This window comes from Pterocles gutturalis, unplaced genomic scaffold (assembly GCF_000699245.1).
Source record: "Pterocles gutturalis isolate BGI_N339 unplaced genomic scaffold, ASM69924v1 scaffold8617, whole genome shotgun sequence".
Lineage (NCBI taxonomy): Eukaryota > Metazoa > Chordata > Aves > Pterocliformes > Pteroclidae > Pterocles > Pterocles gutturalis.
Genome location: NW_010110162.1, coordinates 11,081 through 29,148, shown reverse-complemented (window position 1 = coordinate 29,148; position 18,068 = coordinate 11,081). Strand labels below are relative to the sequence as shown.

The following is an 18,068-nucleotide window of genomic DNA, read 5'->3' as shown; positions in this document are numbered from 1 at the left end:
AGAATAGAAGTAGGTGAATTCAAAGGAAAAGGCTTTTTCTTAAAGTGCTCTGCTAGTAAAGTGAAGACAGCTTGTTAACCTCTGCTGATCATGGCTGCAGCAAGACTGATTAATTCTTTTACATTCCTTAGGCAGGAACATTTTTTTTGTTCCGTTGTCTATATAGACTGCCTCCAGTACTTGGAAGCTGATAGGCAGACAGCGCAGTTAACAGAAAATCTTCCACCTGTGGGAAGAACCGAGCCATGCACACCGTGCACTTAGGCACCGCGCCCTGTTTTACTCAGTAATACTGAACATGGCTGAGCTGTACCTCTCAGTTTTGTTACAGCTTTTAAAATCATCCCTTCCCATGCAAAGTTCAGATTCTGTAATTCTATTTTCTGATCATATTTTAGCAGTGCTTTACATCAATTTCAATACTGGTTTTTATAGCACCTCTTCGCCAGATGTCATCTGGGAGTGTTCCTGGCTCTTCTGGAGAGAACATGATTTACTATCTCCTTGCTGGTGTTGCTGCTTTTGGTGGTTTATTTTATGTAAGTGTTTGGGAATGGAGCTGTTTGTGCTTTCTGAGTTGGCTAGGCATAAAGTGTGTTCTGGGTTAAGGAATGTGATCAAGATGCAAACCATCAACAGAATGTGGATGTCACATCACATAGTTAAATACAGTCTAACTTTAAATCAGTTCAAGGGAACTAGTGAAACTGAATGCCTACTGCTTGCCTCTTTTACTGTTAGTTTGATGTGTAGGGCTGTTGGCATTCTTTCTGGAAAACCTATTTAAAACTATGTGAAATGAATGTGTCCAAAGATGGAGTAAGGCACCTGTCTCTAACCCCTTGCTTCTTGTCAACCACAAATATTAAGAATATATCGAAGTGGCTAAGACAGATGTCAAGTAAGCTGTCTGAAGCCACAAGGGGAAGATTATGAACCTTGTTAATTTGGGTACAAAGAAAACAAACAATACTATTAATTATTTTTAAAAGGCATGTTAAAGTTTTGTAAACATCTACTTTTGTCAAACTTTTTGGTATTCTCTTCCCTGCATCTAAATATATCAGACACTGTGCTTCACATCCCTAAAGCCTTCCATTTCATAGCTTCCTTCCACCCCTCCAAGATTTGACGTAGTGAGGTAGTGACTAGTGCATCCCAAGGAGATGCATGTTTTCCTCTCCCACAGAATAATCCTCTGAAATGGTAAGTAGCTTCTGCTTGTTCAAAATACCAGACTTCTGGGACTGCATATCTGGAAGAACAAGAAATTCTCCTGCTGTCACCTTTTTACCATGTTTTTTTAAAAAAGAAAAAAAATGACTGTAATTGGCTTTTAAAATACTGTGTTCAAATCCTGAAACACTGAAGCACTTCAAAAGCTGCATGGTATATTGTATTTGCTTTCTAACAATGGAGAAATATGAAATGTATAAATATGTTAGTATAGCAAAATAGATTCTTTTTTTTAACCTTGCTTAGCATAATTTGATATGCGTTTTAAGGTGAGCAGTAGCACTTGCTTAAAAACCCTTCTGTCCTCCTCCCTCTTTTGTTTGGCAACTTTGTAGAGATGTCGCAGTAAGTGTAGATATAATTTCCTTTCAGGCCTACAGAGTAGTCAGCTCATCCCGCAGCAACTATATTGAACATGTGCATATTCTTCATGAGAGAGCTGAGAGGCGGAAAAGCAGGGGTGAGTTGAGCTCTTCTGTCTTGTTCCCTGGGCATATGAGGATCTGGAACAGGTTCTAGATTGTCTAATCAGGCCTTAACGCTGTCCCAGTCCTTGTCTGAGCTCTCTGACTGGGAGTAGAGACAAAGGTGCTTGTGCAGTGCTCTGTTACAAAGCTGCTTCTGCACAAATTTTGGGAATGGACTTAATGTTTAGGCAGTGAATCTGGCCTGTGACCAACCTACAGGACTCTGTTTGGATGACATGAGTTGATGTGATGAATGGTATATTGGGTATTTGCATTTGATTTACTGGAAGCTTAATGAAACTTGACTAAATGCATAATGCTGTTAAAATCTGGTTTTTTCCTTTGTTTGTTGGGGGAAAGGAGATAATACCTTTTTCTTAGTCAACAGTTTGGCTCCAGGCCACATGCCATCAGGGAACACAGTTCAATCTTGCTGTGTTGAGCTAGGAAACATACTGTGGGTTTTTAAAATATTGTAAATAGAACCCATTTCTTGTCCCACAACTTTGATTTTGTCCTTTTAAATTTAGGATTAAATGAAAAGCAGACACCACCTAAATTTATTGCAAATCCTTACTTAGCTCTTCATGCCTAAATAATTAGACCATGTTAGTTCAAATACTTGTGATGGAATGTTGTCTCTGTCTACATCAATTAGTGTTACAGCAGCATTAATATAAAGGAGAACTTTGGCAAGCATGGCCTTGCTAGGAAAAGTGATTAGAAAAAATGAATTTTTAAGGATCTTGACATTTTTATTTAGTTCTTATTTAAAAAATAAATTAATTAAAGCTATAGCACTTGAAACTGTTCCTTTTTTTTTTTCTGATGCTGACATCTACAGAATAGCTTTAATATAATTGCATGCATGCTAAGAATAGATTTGAATAAAATATGCTGAGTTTAAATTTTGTTTTCCATGTGAGAACATGCTTTAAATTGTCTGCCTCTAAAATTATTTCAAGTTGTTAGTCTTGAAGTTCCACAACACATCCTTTAGCTTTAGAACTTCAAATTTACAGATTTTAAAATTTTAAAATGGCAAAACACCTTAATTTCCTTTCTCTTAAGCAGCTGGAAATGATGGTTTTTAAACTTAACTCTTCAGATGCTGAGAATTTGGCTACAACTCAAAACACAGTCCTTCCTTGTCCCTAAACAAAAAAAAATCTAACCAGGACCAAAGTAGATATTTTCTCCTACTGACCTAGTCATCTGCTGTTCAGGGAACAAATGAGGGTTACGCTCGTTATGTTCTGACTTACATAGTCCGAAGAACATTGTAGATGTGAAATCGTTGAGCAAACCTTCCAGGGCACTCAAAATGATGTCAGTAAATTCCCTCTTTTCTTTTAAGGTTCACTTCCGCAAGGTACTGAGTTTTAACTCTAGGCTACCAAAATGTTTGAGTGGGATACCAGCAGAGTCAGTGGTGCTGTTTACCCACTGAAGGCTATGCCTGTGTTGCCTGAGACTGGGGTAAGAGTACTCAGTGCTCTGTCATTTACTTAATTCTGGCTTTGGGTACTCTCCAGATATCGCATAATCTGATGCCTTGTGCTGCTTCATAATTTATACAAATGTCACAACCAAGGGCAGATGATTGCTGTCTCCCTTATTATTGTTAGTAGCAAGTCCAAAACATTTCTAAGGCCATACAGTGACCAGAGTTGGAACTTGTTTCCTGCATTATTCCTGGATATATCCTGAATAAATGCCCAACCCGGGGCTTTTAATTGGAGCTCTGAGTAGCTAATTCCAATTGGCAATACAAAACTACTGTTGAATCAGCTCTTTTTTAAGTCCTTCCTCACTCCCAACTAGATCATCCCCAAAAAAGTTTCTATTCTTACTTTTCTTATGGAACCCTCTGTGTGCTTTCTCAAAAGAATGAACATCTCTTTTCCTCCCCTTTTCTTCCTGTTCCCTGCGGAGTCATGTTTTCGTGTGTATCTTGTCAGAAAGTGTTACTGTAGTAATGCTTTTCCCAGAAGTGCCATTTTTTCCCTATGCATTCTTCAGATTCAGTTGGTCCTGACACTTTTTCACAGCAAGCATTGCTGATCAGAACAATAAAAAATTCTGTTCTCAAAGTAATCTAATTTTTTTTTCAGGGTCACATAAAATCAAGCTTAAAATAAGGTATAAAACAGTGCTAGTAACAATATGAAATGGTGGATAGAAAAGCAGCATGCCAAAGAGAACATTCATGGCATATTTGCTAGATGTTGTATAGTAAGAGTAGAACTTTCTATCTGGAAGCACTTAATACTAGGGAGCTGCTGATCAGAGAGACTCTCCTGATCTGAATGATTTTTGTGGTTTCTCATCCCGAGGAAAGTTCTCCCCTTGTGCTGAAACCCAAAATATCTGTTATAAAGAACTGCATGTACCAAACAAGTCTGTCAAAACAAGAGAGACAATCAAATACCATTCTAGGCTTGTTTGTTTATTAGTGGGTTGAAGTTATATTTCTTGGTATTTTAATTATATCAGACATTTAAAAAAAATCTAATAACAAATTTTCTGTAGCTCTTCTTAACTGAAAGCTACTCTCAAATGTAGGAAGGGATTTTAAAAAGCCCCTGGCAGAAGTAGCAGTAGGAAATCTGGGACATCATTTGAACTGTAAAATGATGTTTGCCTTACAGAACTTTCTACTCGCTTATTTAGCAGATACTGAGTTTTGTCTTCCATTTGCATGTGTCTCCTTTAAACTTTTCCTGATTTCCTCCTTTTTTAGCAATGACTTTAAGCAAGCTGATTCAATCTTTCTAATCTATACTCTGCTTTTACACTTTCCAGACTAAAATACAAGGGAAATCTCTTTCCAAACCTGAGGAAGTTAAATACAAAGGACAGTCGTTCACCATTGCGTACCTTGCAGCCTACCTTGGGATGACTTTATACCTCCTATTGTAAAACTCCGTACTTGTGAGACTTTAGAAGAAGTACCTATGTTTGCAAGGCCAAACCATATTGAGCTTATTACTGAGTCTGCTTTGTAGAAGGCAGTTCTGAGATTGAGAAGCTGGCTGTTCCGAATGAATGCACTCTATATTTGACTGTCCAATAAAGTGTACTGAATGCTGAGCTTGGCTGTTAGTCTGTTCTTTGTGTAATCAATTTAGGTTTTTTTTGAAATATAGCATTCTGCTAAAGGGACATGATCAGATTGCATAATACAAAACTTTGCTCAAAAAAAAAAAAATCTATGAATAGACTTGTGTTTAAACCTGAACACAAAAAGACAGGCTTGTACTAGCATAAGAAAACCAAGAATTAAAATTGATCTGTTTAGTTTTTAAACAGATATAAAAGAATAAAATAAATTCTGATTATGTCTCTTTAAGTTCTTTCCTTTCTATTCTCACTTAGTTTACACTATATTACAAACTTTATTTCCAGTTCTATTTTTTCACATGTTGAGTTGGTTCTAGTGGTAAATTTGCAATGAACACTTGCTATGTAACTTGATTTAGTTAACTTGATCTTAGTGCATGTTTGCATGGTGTTTGTGCATCTTTGGTGCTTTGTGTTGTTAGTTTTTAATGACTTGTCTCCCCTGAGTTCAAAGTAATGCATGCTTGGGAAACACTGGGTTTCTCATATTCTAAAGAGTCCAACCCACAGCAGTGTAGACAAGTCTTTAGAAGACAGCTGGGACTTGCAAAAAGAAAATGATTAGTCATGAGTGGTCATATCACCAGTAAAGCGAATGCTGACCACTTAAAATTAGCAAGTTGTTTTCTTTCTCTCATACCTAGTTTCAATAAGGGTCCCCTGTTTTATTCTGCCCCACAGACATTATCTTTCTTACATGAGTGCTGCGGCTCTGGAACTCCCAAGATCACGGTCCATTCAATACAGCTTTAAAGAAACTGATGTGACAAGGGACAGCAGAGTACCTGTGGCAGCGTAGAGCTAAGAGATGGCACAAAGCCCATCTGAAAACTAATCGCTTGTTGGGCTCTGCATTATTGTACCTACTGGCAGTCAGGTTGGCCACCCTGAGAATAGCCCTGCCCAAGCTGAAGGCACACCTTGGGGTGCGGTGCTGCTAAGCTGTGAGCCTGATTAATAAACTCCCTAAGAGCTTCTGACTATGGTAGCAAATGTAGAACTCCACTACTGGGTGCGAACAGGGCAAGAAACCTGCTCCCTGTGATGCCCGTGGGTGCATTATCACTGGCCCTTTCAGCAGGGTGGGTTTGGAGCAACACCTGGTGTGGTCCTTGTCTGTCCTTCCCTGCACTCCCACCTCTTGCAGTCACTTGCTTTAAGACACAGTTTGTTTTCCAATTACACTAAAGCAGTTATGAAACTTTGTAATTAAAAATATGGTTTCCTCTTTTTGTAAACATAATTTTTGGTGCCAGTTTAGACAATATGAGAGGATAAATTATTAATTTGTTGACTTTGTAAATTCTGATCCCAAAGCTTAGCTTCCCATTTTAAATTTAAATGAGCATGATGGTAAAAAGTAGTTGGTGAATTTGTGTTGCGTGCATGCACTTTACTCTCTTTATTATATTAAATAAATCCTTAAAAGGTGATGAAGAAGACACAGCTGAAGTCACTGAAGCAGAGACAGCCACGGAAGAGGCTGGTGCAGTAGCTGCTGCTGGACCTGCAGCACAGGATGAGAGTCCTGGGGTACCCCCAGAGACTGGAGGGGAGGACTTACCGGCTCCAGAGGCATCCCCTGCTGTGGAGGAAGCACAGCAGGAACCTGCTGCTAATTTGGAAGTTGCTGCTAATTCAGAAGCTGCTGCAGTGCAAGGTTAATTTATGAATGTGGTTTTTGTGTGTGTATGTGTTGTGGGTTCTAAAACTCTGCCTCTCGCTGTGGAACATTCAGAACAAATGTCAGTATTCCTAATGGCATTTGTCCGGCAGTGAAAACTAATTCAGGTATTACCTTAACATATCATGAGCATAAGGCAATTGAATTTATTAAATCAGTGTCTTTGAAAGCACGCTGCCTGTGACACCAGAGTTAGTCTAAAACTAGTAGAAGGGAAAGTTTATTTTACTACCTCATTTTGTTTCTCTTCTTTAAGGTCTTGTATTAAGGTGAGCGCATAATATGATCGGTTAAACAGTTGTTTCAGTGGCCTGGTTCTTAATGGTTTGTTAAGGAATCAAAAATCACTTATTTCACTCACCATTCTGTCTTCATAATTTTTGCTCTCTCCATTTAAGAGGAAAAAAAGTGGATCTACATTTTTACTAAGGTAGAGAAGTATTTTTCTTTCAGAACTGCGAAGGGAAATGCAGGCTTACTTTGAAAAATAATACTTAAATGACCTCTATAAGTTTTGTAGTTTTTTTGGTAGCTTTCAGGTTTGCTGGTAGCTTAATTTTACTTCTGCAGATAAAGGTGCAAGTGATTTTATTGTTACCACTAAACCTCTGCTTTTTCGAATATAATTTTTTCTTTTTATCTATAAGGCTTTCTGTAATATGTTTGGAAGTACAAGGTATCCAGCTAATGGAAGCTTGTCTCCGGCTCCACTATATATACGTACGTGTGTATACAAATAAAATAAATGTGTTATTACACATGGATGTGCAAAAAAACCCCAAAACCAAACCAAAAAACCCCTTGGAGGTAGGTACTTAATACTTAATCAGGGTAGTTTCAGTGTTAGAAAGTTAATTACAATTGTACCTAGCTGTAATGTTCTCCTTGCCTCAATTTAAGCAATTTACAATCCACTACTGGTATTTGGAATTCTGGGAAATGCTGTTGCCAAAAAAAGTATTGTGCCATGAAACTCTGTTCCCCAGATTTTAGCTTCCTTTAAATTCTAGTTTTCTGTACTTTTTTAAAATTACTTAGACTGTTGCTCTCCCACTCTTGGTTACTGCCTGATGCTGGTAGGATTCCTGCTCTTTTCCTTTTAATGTACATTGTGTCTGGGGACTGTAAATTAAGATCAATTTGTCTTCAGATAGAACAAATGCTATAAAACACACAGATTGGCAAGACGGTATTTGGATTAGGCAGTGTGGCTGCATTGGTGGCTTTGAGTTTTTTGATTGGTGCTATAAGCTTGTCTCCAAGTCTGGTATTGAGGCTTCAGGTTTTGTCATTATCAACTGGAATAGCAAAAGCAATTAGCCCAAAACCATGCTTTCTTGGACTCCTGATTTTTTCAGCATAGGTTCTTTTTCTAATTTTGTAAATTTTGAAGGATGTTGTCTCTTCTCTGTGTATTATTTCAAACACCATTTGAGTGAGTAACTAGGTTTGGGGAGGATTAGTGTGTGAATGTGCCCGTGTTTTCCATGTTAATCTTCGAATGGCATTACAATGCCAGCTGTCTGCAGCCTAGAGAAACAAATACAGGCTGCATTGGACAGGAGTTACTGCTTTCTGGACAGGACTTTCGCTGACCCCATCGCACAATGATACCAAGCAGACAAAATGCCCTACATGATCAGTGTACATTGTTTTGGCTTGGTAAGTTACCAAATTCTGGATGCATATTCAAATGCTCTCTGATCTACACTGTGAGACGGGGAGTATTTTGAAGTTTGCTAGAACGTCCTCAGAGTAATTTGCAATTGCTCATGATTACCCAGAGGCTTTAAGAGTGACATTGCTCAGTAGAACAAACACATCCTCCTAGACATTTGTGTGAGGTGGAGGAAGGAGGAAAAGCTGTGCATCCTGCAGCTCTTTACAGCCTTGGGTGCTGGGTAAGGTGCAGCTGGATAGGGCTGGACAGACCTTATCCTTTACGATTATCCCACTTGTTCACTGTCGGACCTCGTGACAATAACTACACTTTTTTTTTTCCCCTCAACCTTGCTCGTGTAGATCAGAAGCGTCTTGTAACAGGCCTATTATTTGCCATTTTCATACATAAAATGTCATTGCAGGAAAGGGGTCTCTGGGTATAGATTGGTGGAACAGAGGACAAATAGAATCAGGGAAAGTATTCATATAATCTAACGAAATTCGTGCTTAATTACCAACTGTAATAAAGGTTTTCTATTCTGAATCTCCTTTTAGAGGATTTTTTCCTCTTTATTAATTATGGTAGACTAAGCTACCTAAATTAGGCTCTAGAAAGTTGAATTATGTAAATATTATCCTACTGGGAAGTATCCATATCTGGGGATCTTCTGTTGGGTATTTCTGCTTCACATTTGTCATTTTCTTTATCTGTCCCTTGGGCTGCTGCATTTATCTTGCATCTCTCTGATTGCCGTACACTGGCCACTGTTCTCTTTTCTCTTCCTCCTGTTTTTCCTTCGTAAAACTGAGGCGTAAATGAGTCATCATAGCATAACTGCTATCGAAAATCACTGTAGGAAGTAGGGGAACAATATTTGGAAAAGACATCTGTGAAAGTTGTGAGTGTCTGTAAAAGTTGTATCTGGAGACACAAGTTGGTAAAGGAAGGGACTGTTCTGTTTTGATCAGCTTAGCTGAAAAGATAATTTTACAGCATGCACTGGGCTGGGCAGGAAGATTTCAGTAAAATGTAAAAACCCCTAGATCTTCCTAGCTAAGAGTGCAAACAAATAAGTGGGAGAGAACTACGTAAAACAACTATTTTCCCTTTCGTCTATTGTAGAACAAGGGAACAAGTAAGTAGCTTCTCAAAAAAATATTAAAGCTGGTAAAATGACATAAAGTAAATAATGCCTAAATGATTGTCACTATTAAGGAGAAAATTGATTTTGTGATTTTTACTTATAAAGTATTTGTAGCTCATTGCTGAGATTTTTAAAAAGATCCTACAATAACTTTATTTATTCAGATTGGAAAGCAAGAGCTCACTTTGGTCAACAAAGCCTGTTAGCATTTACTTCTCCTTAGGTAGTATTACCTGCGTTGTTTTCTGTAAATACAGCATGCAGAGGAATACTATTAGTGTTCTGCTTTAGAGAAAATGGGAACAGGGACTCTTTTCTGTTCTCCTGTAGTGGCAGATAATGATGGGATTTTTATATTAATTTTTGGGCAGCATTTCTCATTGCAGAGAGAAACATGCTTTTCCAAAAACAACAGGCTGAGCTTTGCTCCTTTGAAAAAGATGTCAGTGTGTAAAACTCAATGCATTGCTTTGTATGAAGAGTGTTAAAGAAAATGCCTAACTTTAATTAAAAGGTTTTTTAGAATTTCCAAAGGATTTATTAAATAAATTATTGCATTTTCACATACGTTGTTTGTGCTAACGTGCACATTCCTGGGGATCCATTCCAATCAGGGGCCAGATGTTTGTTTAAAAAACCAAGCAACCAAACACAATGTGAATTAGTTCTCATTGCTACGAGTTCTTGTTACAGAATATAAATTTATCTATTTGAAATTATATGAAGTGTTATAAACTGTTGTGGATTAATGTGGTATGCACTCTGTTATGCTTTTATTCTGCTCATGACAGGCATCTCTGGATCTTTTTTTAATCATTCATTGTAACATAAGCTCTCTTGAAGTGAGTCTTCTGGTCATTAGTAGAACTAATGAGGCTTTTCCTAGGGACTAGTGACCTACATGAGGCACAAACAACCTGTGGAGTGTTTAGTTGAATGAAGTTGTTTCTTTAGTTGCTGTATGGAGTGAAGAATTTTTTTTTCCTTAAAAATGTGCTTCATAACGTTTAGGTCTCAGATGAACTTCATGGATTTTTGTCTGGATTACTTATGGATGGCTTGCAAAAAGGAAAAGATGACATTTTTATAGTGTCAGGGTTATTAGAAATCCCAGTCTTCCTTTATTCATCAGTTTCTCAGAGACCTTGGGCTCTGAGCCTCTAGTTTGGGCTTAATTTATGGAGTAGCTGAAGTGCCAAAGGGAGGAAACTCCTGACACTGATGGGCTATAGCGAGGCATTGCTGGGTAGGGAAGGCTGAGATTGCCTTCATTTGTATCCAAATAACAGACTGACAGGGCAGTTCTGCAAACAATTTCTTGAGAGCGATGTGGGTTTCAGCAGTTGCCAGCCACTAGTTCCTGTCCTGTGCATTCAAGGAACTGATGGGACTGAAAAATAAACAGTGTTTTTCTAAATAATTGTTAGTTCCCTGGTTCTGTTTAGCACATAGAGCCGAGAGGTTTATTTTTTCCTGCCTGAAGCTCACGTGCTGAATTCACAGTGCTGGAGAGAGGCATTGGTCTGTGGTTAACCACCCCGCAGATTTTTCTTTTTAAGCCAAATGTTTGTGTTTCTCATTTCCAAAGAGATGGATAACTTACTGTAGCTGGTTGTTGTGTTAAATGGTCACTGAATAAAAGGCCAGTGAGCAGAGAGAGAGTGTTTTGAGTAGTCCTGAGTGACATTCCTGGTGTTCGGGATGTTCCGGCGGGTGTTTGCACCCACCACCTTAGCATTTAGAGCAAAAATGTTGAATGCACTTCTTTCCCATTTTCCTTAAAGCAGGCACGATGGAAATAAAATACATTAGGTTGGTCTGAAAGGGAATCCCAGTTTCTTTCTGATACTGCTGTGTTCTCCCCTGGGTCAGATCTGAGAGACCCCCACCTCTTCTGCTCTGCTTTGCTCTCACAGATACATTCTTGAATTACTTTTTAAACATGGCAGAATTTGACTTTTTAGAAGTGAATTCTATTCCACTGTCAGTTTTCCATTAGCAGATCTTTAAACTACAAACAGGAATGGGGAATTTTTTGTTCTGCCTATCCTAATGTTTCAGGGGACATTTTTGAGACCCCCAGCAGAGTTTACTGAGAAACCTTCAGCCAGAGCAGAGTAGGAAAACAAAAGCATCACCTTCTGGTATGATTAGTTCTCTAAAAAACTGTAAATGAAATATTGTTTCTATTTTCACAATTAAATCTGATTTTTTTTCCCCCTTTGCCATCACTGTGTGACATTGGTTATGTTATAAGCAGCTTGAAATATCAAAGCCTTTTTTTGTACTCTGGCTTTGGTTTGTGCACTCCAGGCAGATTCCATTTGTATTAGGCTGGCTAACTTGTATTATTTTAGCTTTATAAAGCCAAATTCTTCTGCAAAGAATATTTTTAAAGTAATTGAACCTGACGTTCTGCATTACAGATACCAGCCTCATTTTGACTGCTTAAAAAAAAAAAAAAAAGTAATTCATTATACAAAGGATACAGCTTCACTCAGAAAAGTGTATATTTAAATATCTTTAAAAATTGCAGGCAACCAGTGCCTGTTCAGATTTTTTAATTGTTGTTCCTAAATGGAAATATCACTTTTAAATTAATAAAATGATTAGGATTAGAATAAAAATATGATAGTTCAAAATATATTAGTAGGGAAATGCAGAACTGTGGAAAAAAAATATAGGTTGTACTCCTGAGAAGGCTATGGTTATCTTGTGTGATCTTGTTATAAAACTTCCATCCCCGGGGGAAAAAAAAAAAAATCCTTGTCTCTCCCCGAGCAAGGAAAAAACTGCATATATCTTTAATTTTAAAATCCGGAACAGCTGTCTTCTCCTTATGTGTCGTAAATAAGGAAAACATACTTACAAAGCCACCTAAAAATACAAGGCAAAAGCTTAAAGTCTGGTAACATTTAATAATACAATATATAAGATAGTTTATTTATGTCTACTGGCCATTTGTATCAGTCATTTGTAAACTAGTATCAATAGATATCAAAAATAATCAAAAACTTTCAACACAAGCACTCTGAAGAAGGGGAGCATTTGCAGCAGTGCTTAGTTGACTGGCCACGGTGGTAAAAATATTTGCCCTGAGAGTGAAATTTTGAATTCCAGAAGTGGCCACTCACTTTTTGAAAAATTTGGACTTTTTCTTCTTTTAATGCTGCTCTATGAGAGACAGTTTCCCCTCTTTTTACACATTAAGAGAAAGATGTATTTCTTTCGCAAGGTAAAGTTCCTCACCTGCCTGAGGAAGGAGGAAAGCAGTACTTTCCTTTTTAGAACAACTTCTTTCTATATGTAAAATAAGATTTGTCTGTTTGTTTTCTTAGCAGTTAGTAGCTAACTACCTGCTACTTCAGTGGAAGCGTGAAGACTTTTTTTTGAAGGGCTGCTGTAAGTTTTAAAGCAGTAGTTTGAGTTATCACTAAAGAGACTTCAGTGTTGTAGCAGAGTACCTTGCTGGCAGAGTAGTCCAAGCCTGCTTAGATGGAGGAACAGAACTTCTCACTTCTGACTCGTCTGCGTACTCCTCTTGGCAGTGCTGCCATGACCGTAGATGAGTAGAATAAGTAAAGAAGTAAACTATGTGTTTCTTCTTCTCCCTGTTCTCATCTATCCTATTGCTCTCTTCAGGAATTCTGGGCAATGAAAGCTGACATGAAATCCTATGTACATGCAGTTGGTAGTTTGCTCTATCAGCTTTCACACATGGTGTGGGGTATGAAACACAACTTGAAAAATCCAGCTCTATGAACACTGACTCTAAAGCCTGACAATGTATGTCCTGTAGAAATCCTATCAGAAACAGTATCTTCTACAAAAATCCTTGCAAGAACCAAGTTCTTGTCAGATTTCAGATTCCGTTTGTCATCGTCAGTGCCAACTCAATTTGCTCCATATGTCCCTTTCACCCGCCCGCTTCCAGATCATCCCATAGCATACTGTTTCCTGGGTGGCAGGACGTGGCTGACAATGTGAGCTGGTTTAATTTCAGGCTAGAGCTTTGTGTTTCAGACAAAAATCCAGGCTGATTCTGCATAGAAACTCCCTTGGGAAGTTGGAAGGCTTGTTTCCATTGCTTGAAAGCTTTGGGGGGAGAGGCTGTGCAAGCAGTAGGATCTGAGTTCTGAAAGTCTATCCATGTGCATGGGGTTTTTTGTTGGTTTTGTGCTGGGTTTTTAAATTAGAGATTAGCAGGAGAAAGTCAATCTGTGCGTGTGGGTTGCAGAGGTCAGTCAGTCATTATAGGGCATGCAAGTCCTGCTTATGCTTCTCTGGTCTGCTGGGGGAATGCTGAGCTCACTAATATTCAGACAATTCCACTGAAGATCGTGAGGATGCAGAAGTGCCCTGGATTTGGAATGTTTTCTGTTCTACCATGAATGCACAGAAATGTGGAGTCCTGTGCTCGCAGTGCTGCAGCTGTAGCCCTTGTAAGAGCAGTCCTTAAAGTCTTTAAAAACTGCAGGAGGAACTACTTTTTACAGGAAGCAGCTTTTTTGTTTTTTTTTTCCACTGAAATGATAGGTATAGTTTCCTAAGTTATATTTCTAGGTGGAACTAGATGTTGGAAGTAATGCTAAGAAGCTACTGGAGCTTCCTAATGCTGCTGCCTTATTAAAAAAAAAGTTTCAAACCAAAACCTTAATTTCCTTTTGTCTGTAAAATCAATTTCCTTTTCTGTATTTACTCAACTCAAACCAGATGTGTATTCATAACATAAATGGTTTGGTATTATGCATGGTGCATATGTAATGTGCTGCTGGTGCTTGCCCAGTCATGTTCTGTTCCTTCATGTGCGATTTGGAAGGACGTATTTCTTCTCAAAATGGTTATCTTACAAAGCAGAGGAGCTAAAGACTACTCAAGAGGACATATAACTATCCTGGGCAGAAACAGGTGATGTTTTTGTTAGGGTTCAGTGTTGAATGTAAGCAATGGATATTACAAAGATGTTGAGTTATGTACTGAAGGTTGTGTAGTGGAAGCATGTCGGGGGTCTAACTAGCCTGAGGACTTTCGTCCTCAAAATCCTCAGTATGTTAGAATCCCTGTGAGTCCTTTCAGAACAGCGGTTAATGCAGTGTGCAAAGCTGAGTCACTTGCATACAGTTAGTAAACGTGATTAGTTTGATTTCTCTGAGGCTTGAAGTTCTTTTATATTATCTCTTGTTGAAAGCACAAGAGGGTTAAGCTCCTAATTCAGATCTGTAAGTCAATAGTATATCCCAATGCCTGGCAAAACTGAAGACAACTGTAGCCACTGATACCAAACTTAGCTGCTTATTCCCAGGGAGACTTTAGGTTGGCAAATGCCTGGTGAAGAAGCAGAAGAAAAATAAATACCACTTTTTCAGAAAAAATAGGTAGTATTATACACAAGGCTGAGATTTTGCTACTGGTATAATACCTTCACCTATGAAGTGTATAGCTTCTGTAGAGTAACATATCCTACTAAGATCTGGGGCAGGAGAGGGAACCAAACACGCAATGAAGCAGTAGAACAGTGCTATTGATGAACGATGTGAGGTGTCCCCCTACACCAGTTAAGAAAAACCAAGCAACTCACTTTTGTGAGTATAAAGAAGACACTAAAAAAAAAAAAAATCCTATTTTTAGCAGATTTTAAATTGTATGGGTCAGGGTGAATCATCATTTGACTGAGATCAATTTGACTGGAATGCCGCAAGCAGGTGTTTTTTTAAAGATGTCAAGGAACTGAAGGAGTATTGTGTAACGTCGATAATAAAGCAGCTGGACATTCAGCAGAAAACGTAATACAAACAGCACCTAAATACCACATGTCTTCAGTGCAGAGATGCAGTTGCACAATGCAGATTGATTTGTTCAATCAAAGCCTGTAGAAATTGTACGAAAGCTGGCATAGATAGAGAAAATGGGTTGTAGTCATCTCTGCACAAGAAAATAGGGGAACTTCAGAATTTCAAACTGATCAGCATTCAGAAAACCATACAGAACCAGTTAAGATGCTGTAACTCCTCTACAACTCTATTTTGAAAAAATAAAGAAGCTTTATTCTTTTAGTATTTGACCTGACAAAAGTTCAAAGTGGTTTCAATTACATCTATTAGTTTCTGTAGAGTTTCATGACAGGCTTATTAACAACTTTGCAATAATTGAACAGATAGAAATGTAAAATCCTTCTTCCAAGGATTATGGAAAATAAGTTGTTGTTGTACCAGGCATAGATTACAATATCTTTTATGAAATAGGGTGTTACTGCAGGATTTTACATAGAACAACTGCAAGAGATTAAGCTGGACTGAAAAAGTACAAAAAAAGAAAAAAAGAAAAAAACTGAAGCACATACCAGCCACCAAAAAATACACAGATTTGTTTCTGTGTGTCAGATGAATGCTCAAAACAGCTTTCATGGTTATAGACTGGTGCTTCTTTTCATGGTGCTCAAAGCATCAAGAGACACTTAGATAGCTTGCCATAGTTTCAAGAGGATGAAGAAATGATGCCAAAAAGATCTCTGTGGGCCAGTCTGAGTCTTTGCTGGAGGTGATGCCTTAAGGACTGGGTAATGACCCGGTGTAAGCTGCCAGCTCTGGTGCTGCCGGTGCATTTGGACCACGAGCTACCTCCAGCCTTCTCTTCCCAGAAAGAGCACTTCAGCCCTGGCACCAGAACGGTGGCTTCTGCGAAACTCCAGCCACGTGTGTTCAAGGAATGGGTGTGAAAGCCCTTGGAATTAAAGTACCAGCTACAGTTTTCTGCAGTAACCAAGGACATTACTCATACGTACAGCCATAGTTTTTAAAAAATGGGATGGCTGTCGCAACAAGGTATTTTAGGGAGTGACAACTACTCTGACCTGGATGGACACATGGTGAGGAATCCATATTTTGTTGCAGTAGATTGCCTTTCTGATAGCTCTAAAGAATACTTCAGACCAGAGACAAATCATTCAGTACAACTGGTATAAGCGTTAACATTTGTTTTCAAGCAGGTAGGTGACAAATAAACACAATTCCCATTCAGAGGAGGTGAGGGTTTGTTGAAAAGTAGGAAAGTCCATGTCACTCCCTCTACTAGCTTACTGATCTACTCTTAATGCAAAATAAAACACTGAGACATCAGTGTAAATAAACAAGAATTAGCAAGATTAAATACTATAAGCCAGAGAGCAAGTTTTTGCTAATATAAACTGAATGTTTGATGTTGCAAACTCAAAGCCAGCAGCTTGTTACCACAGCAGATACATTGCACTACATCAAGTGATGCTAGCTATAAAATAGCTAATGTTCTGAATTTCAAATGGACTATTTTTATAGTGTAGCTGTTCCCTATAAAGACAAAAGTAGCAATTCCTGATTTTGTTTTTCTGTTGCTTCTTCAAAATTCAGTCAGTATATAGACATATGACAGACTTCTTATACAGATGGATGGCTTTATCCTTAAGAAGTATTGAAAAGTGGCTAGTTGGCGATCATGCTACACTGGAATCACAGCCCGACCCTTCAGCCTGGTGTTAGAACATTTCTATGTTAAAACTAACTCATGACATCGTAGCAAGGCTGTGTGGAGTGTATGTGTCATGTCCTATGGTGTTGATCAGACCAGGATTATTTCCAAGGAAACTTTACCATTTGTATCTTGCACATCATTAATAATTGGACAGAAATCAGAAGATAAAATTAGGTATCTGTAAGAGAATATATACTTTGGAGAACCATACATTTGTCTACAGACATGAAAATAGCTCTTGTTTATAGTTTTCCACCCCAGGGTAGGGAAAAGTCAGATACTAGTCACGACTTTCCCTGGAATTCCACTTGCAAACTTCGATTTGCATGATAAAATTTATACATCTTGCAGACTATGTTGCCTTCAGTTAATTCAAACGTCTGTGTTAGGCAGGTACTTCACACTTTGAGAGCCTTGACTTCTTCATTTATGCCAGAGAATGGAAAGACAAGACAATTATCTCTCTAATTTGATTCATAGAAACTGTGAGTGAAGTCTCGGATGTTGCAGCTTCTTCTGCCCACGAGGAAAACTCGGACAGTGTCAAGGAAGGAGCAGCCTCAGCAGCTCAAGAGATTTCTGACACATCCTCAAGGAGCCAGGACGCTGATGCTGAGGAGTCGGGGCAGTCAGAAGGTGCAGGAGTACAGCTGGGGCTGAAACGTTTGGTCTCTGAAAAACCCCAATGGCTGTTTGCACTGAACTAGCTGCAAGAACACGCAGAATTTAAGTGATGCAATGGGTCTGCTAGCGATGACTGTGTTTGCCATTGCAGTGTTAGCAGAAAATTTGATTTTGAAAAATTAAAACCACAACAGCAATGGGCATTACTGAGTTGCACCACGGGGCTGTTTTGAGCTCAGTGCCCTGCTAAGTGGCTGAATGTGAAATTCATTAAGAACAAGAAATTCTCCCTTGTGCGGCATGTGATGTAACACACTTTTAAAACATCTGACTTAATTTGAAAGATAGAGTTTTGTTAAATTACATTTCTGTAATAAAATATATAGAGCTTGTGGTATTTATAAAGTGTTTCAATGCAGCTATAAATGCTCTTTTCCTGTATTGCCCTTGAAGTTGAATGATGTAATTGAATGCAAAGAAAATTCTGTGTTAAAATAATCACTGTGGAGATTTTCAAAGCAGTTTATGAGTTTGGCCTCTAAATTCTTTTACAATTAGAATTAAAAAAAAAAAAAAGGAAAAATGTCTGCATACCTAAAATGACTTTAACTTGTATCCCTTTAG

At 38.3% G+C, this 18,068-nt stretch overlaps 1 protein-coding gene across 1 annotated transcript; it reads left to right on the top strand.

Annotated features, from left to right (window-relative positions):
• Window positions 1-449: 449 nt before the first annotated feature.
• On the top strand, window positions 450-17,527 carry MGARP (mitochondria-localized glutamic acid-rich protein). The gene is made up of 4 exons (XM_010073232.1): window positions 450-539; window positions 1,609-1,696; window positions 6,256-6,486; window positions 17,301-17,527. Exons 1-4 carry the CDS (start codon window positions 450-452, stop codon window positions 17,525-17,527), a joined length of 636 nt encoding a protein of 211 aa, XP_010071534.1.
• Window positions 17,528-18,068: the final 541 nt, after the last annotated feature.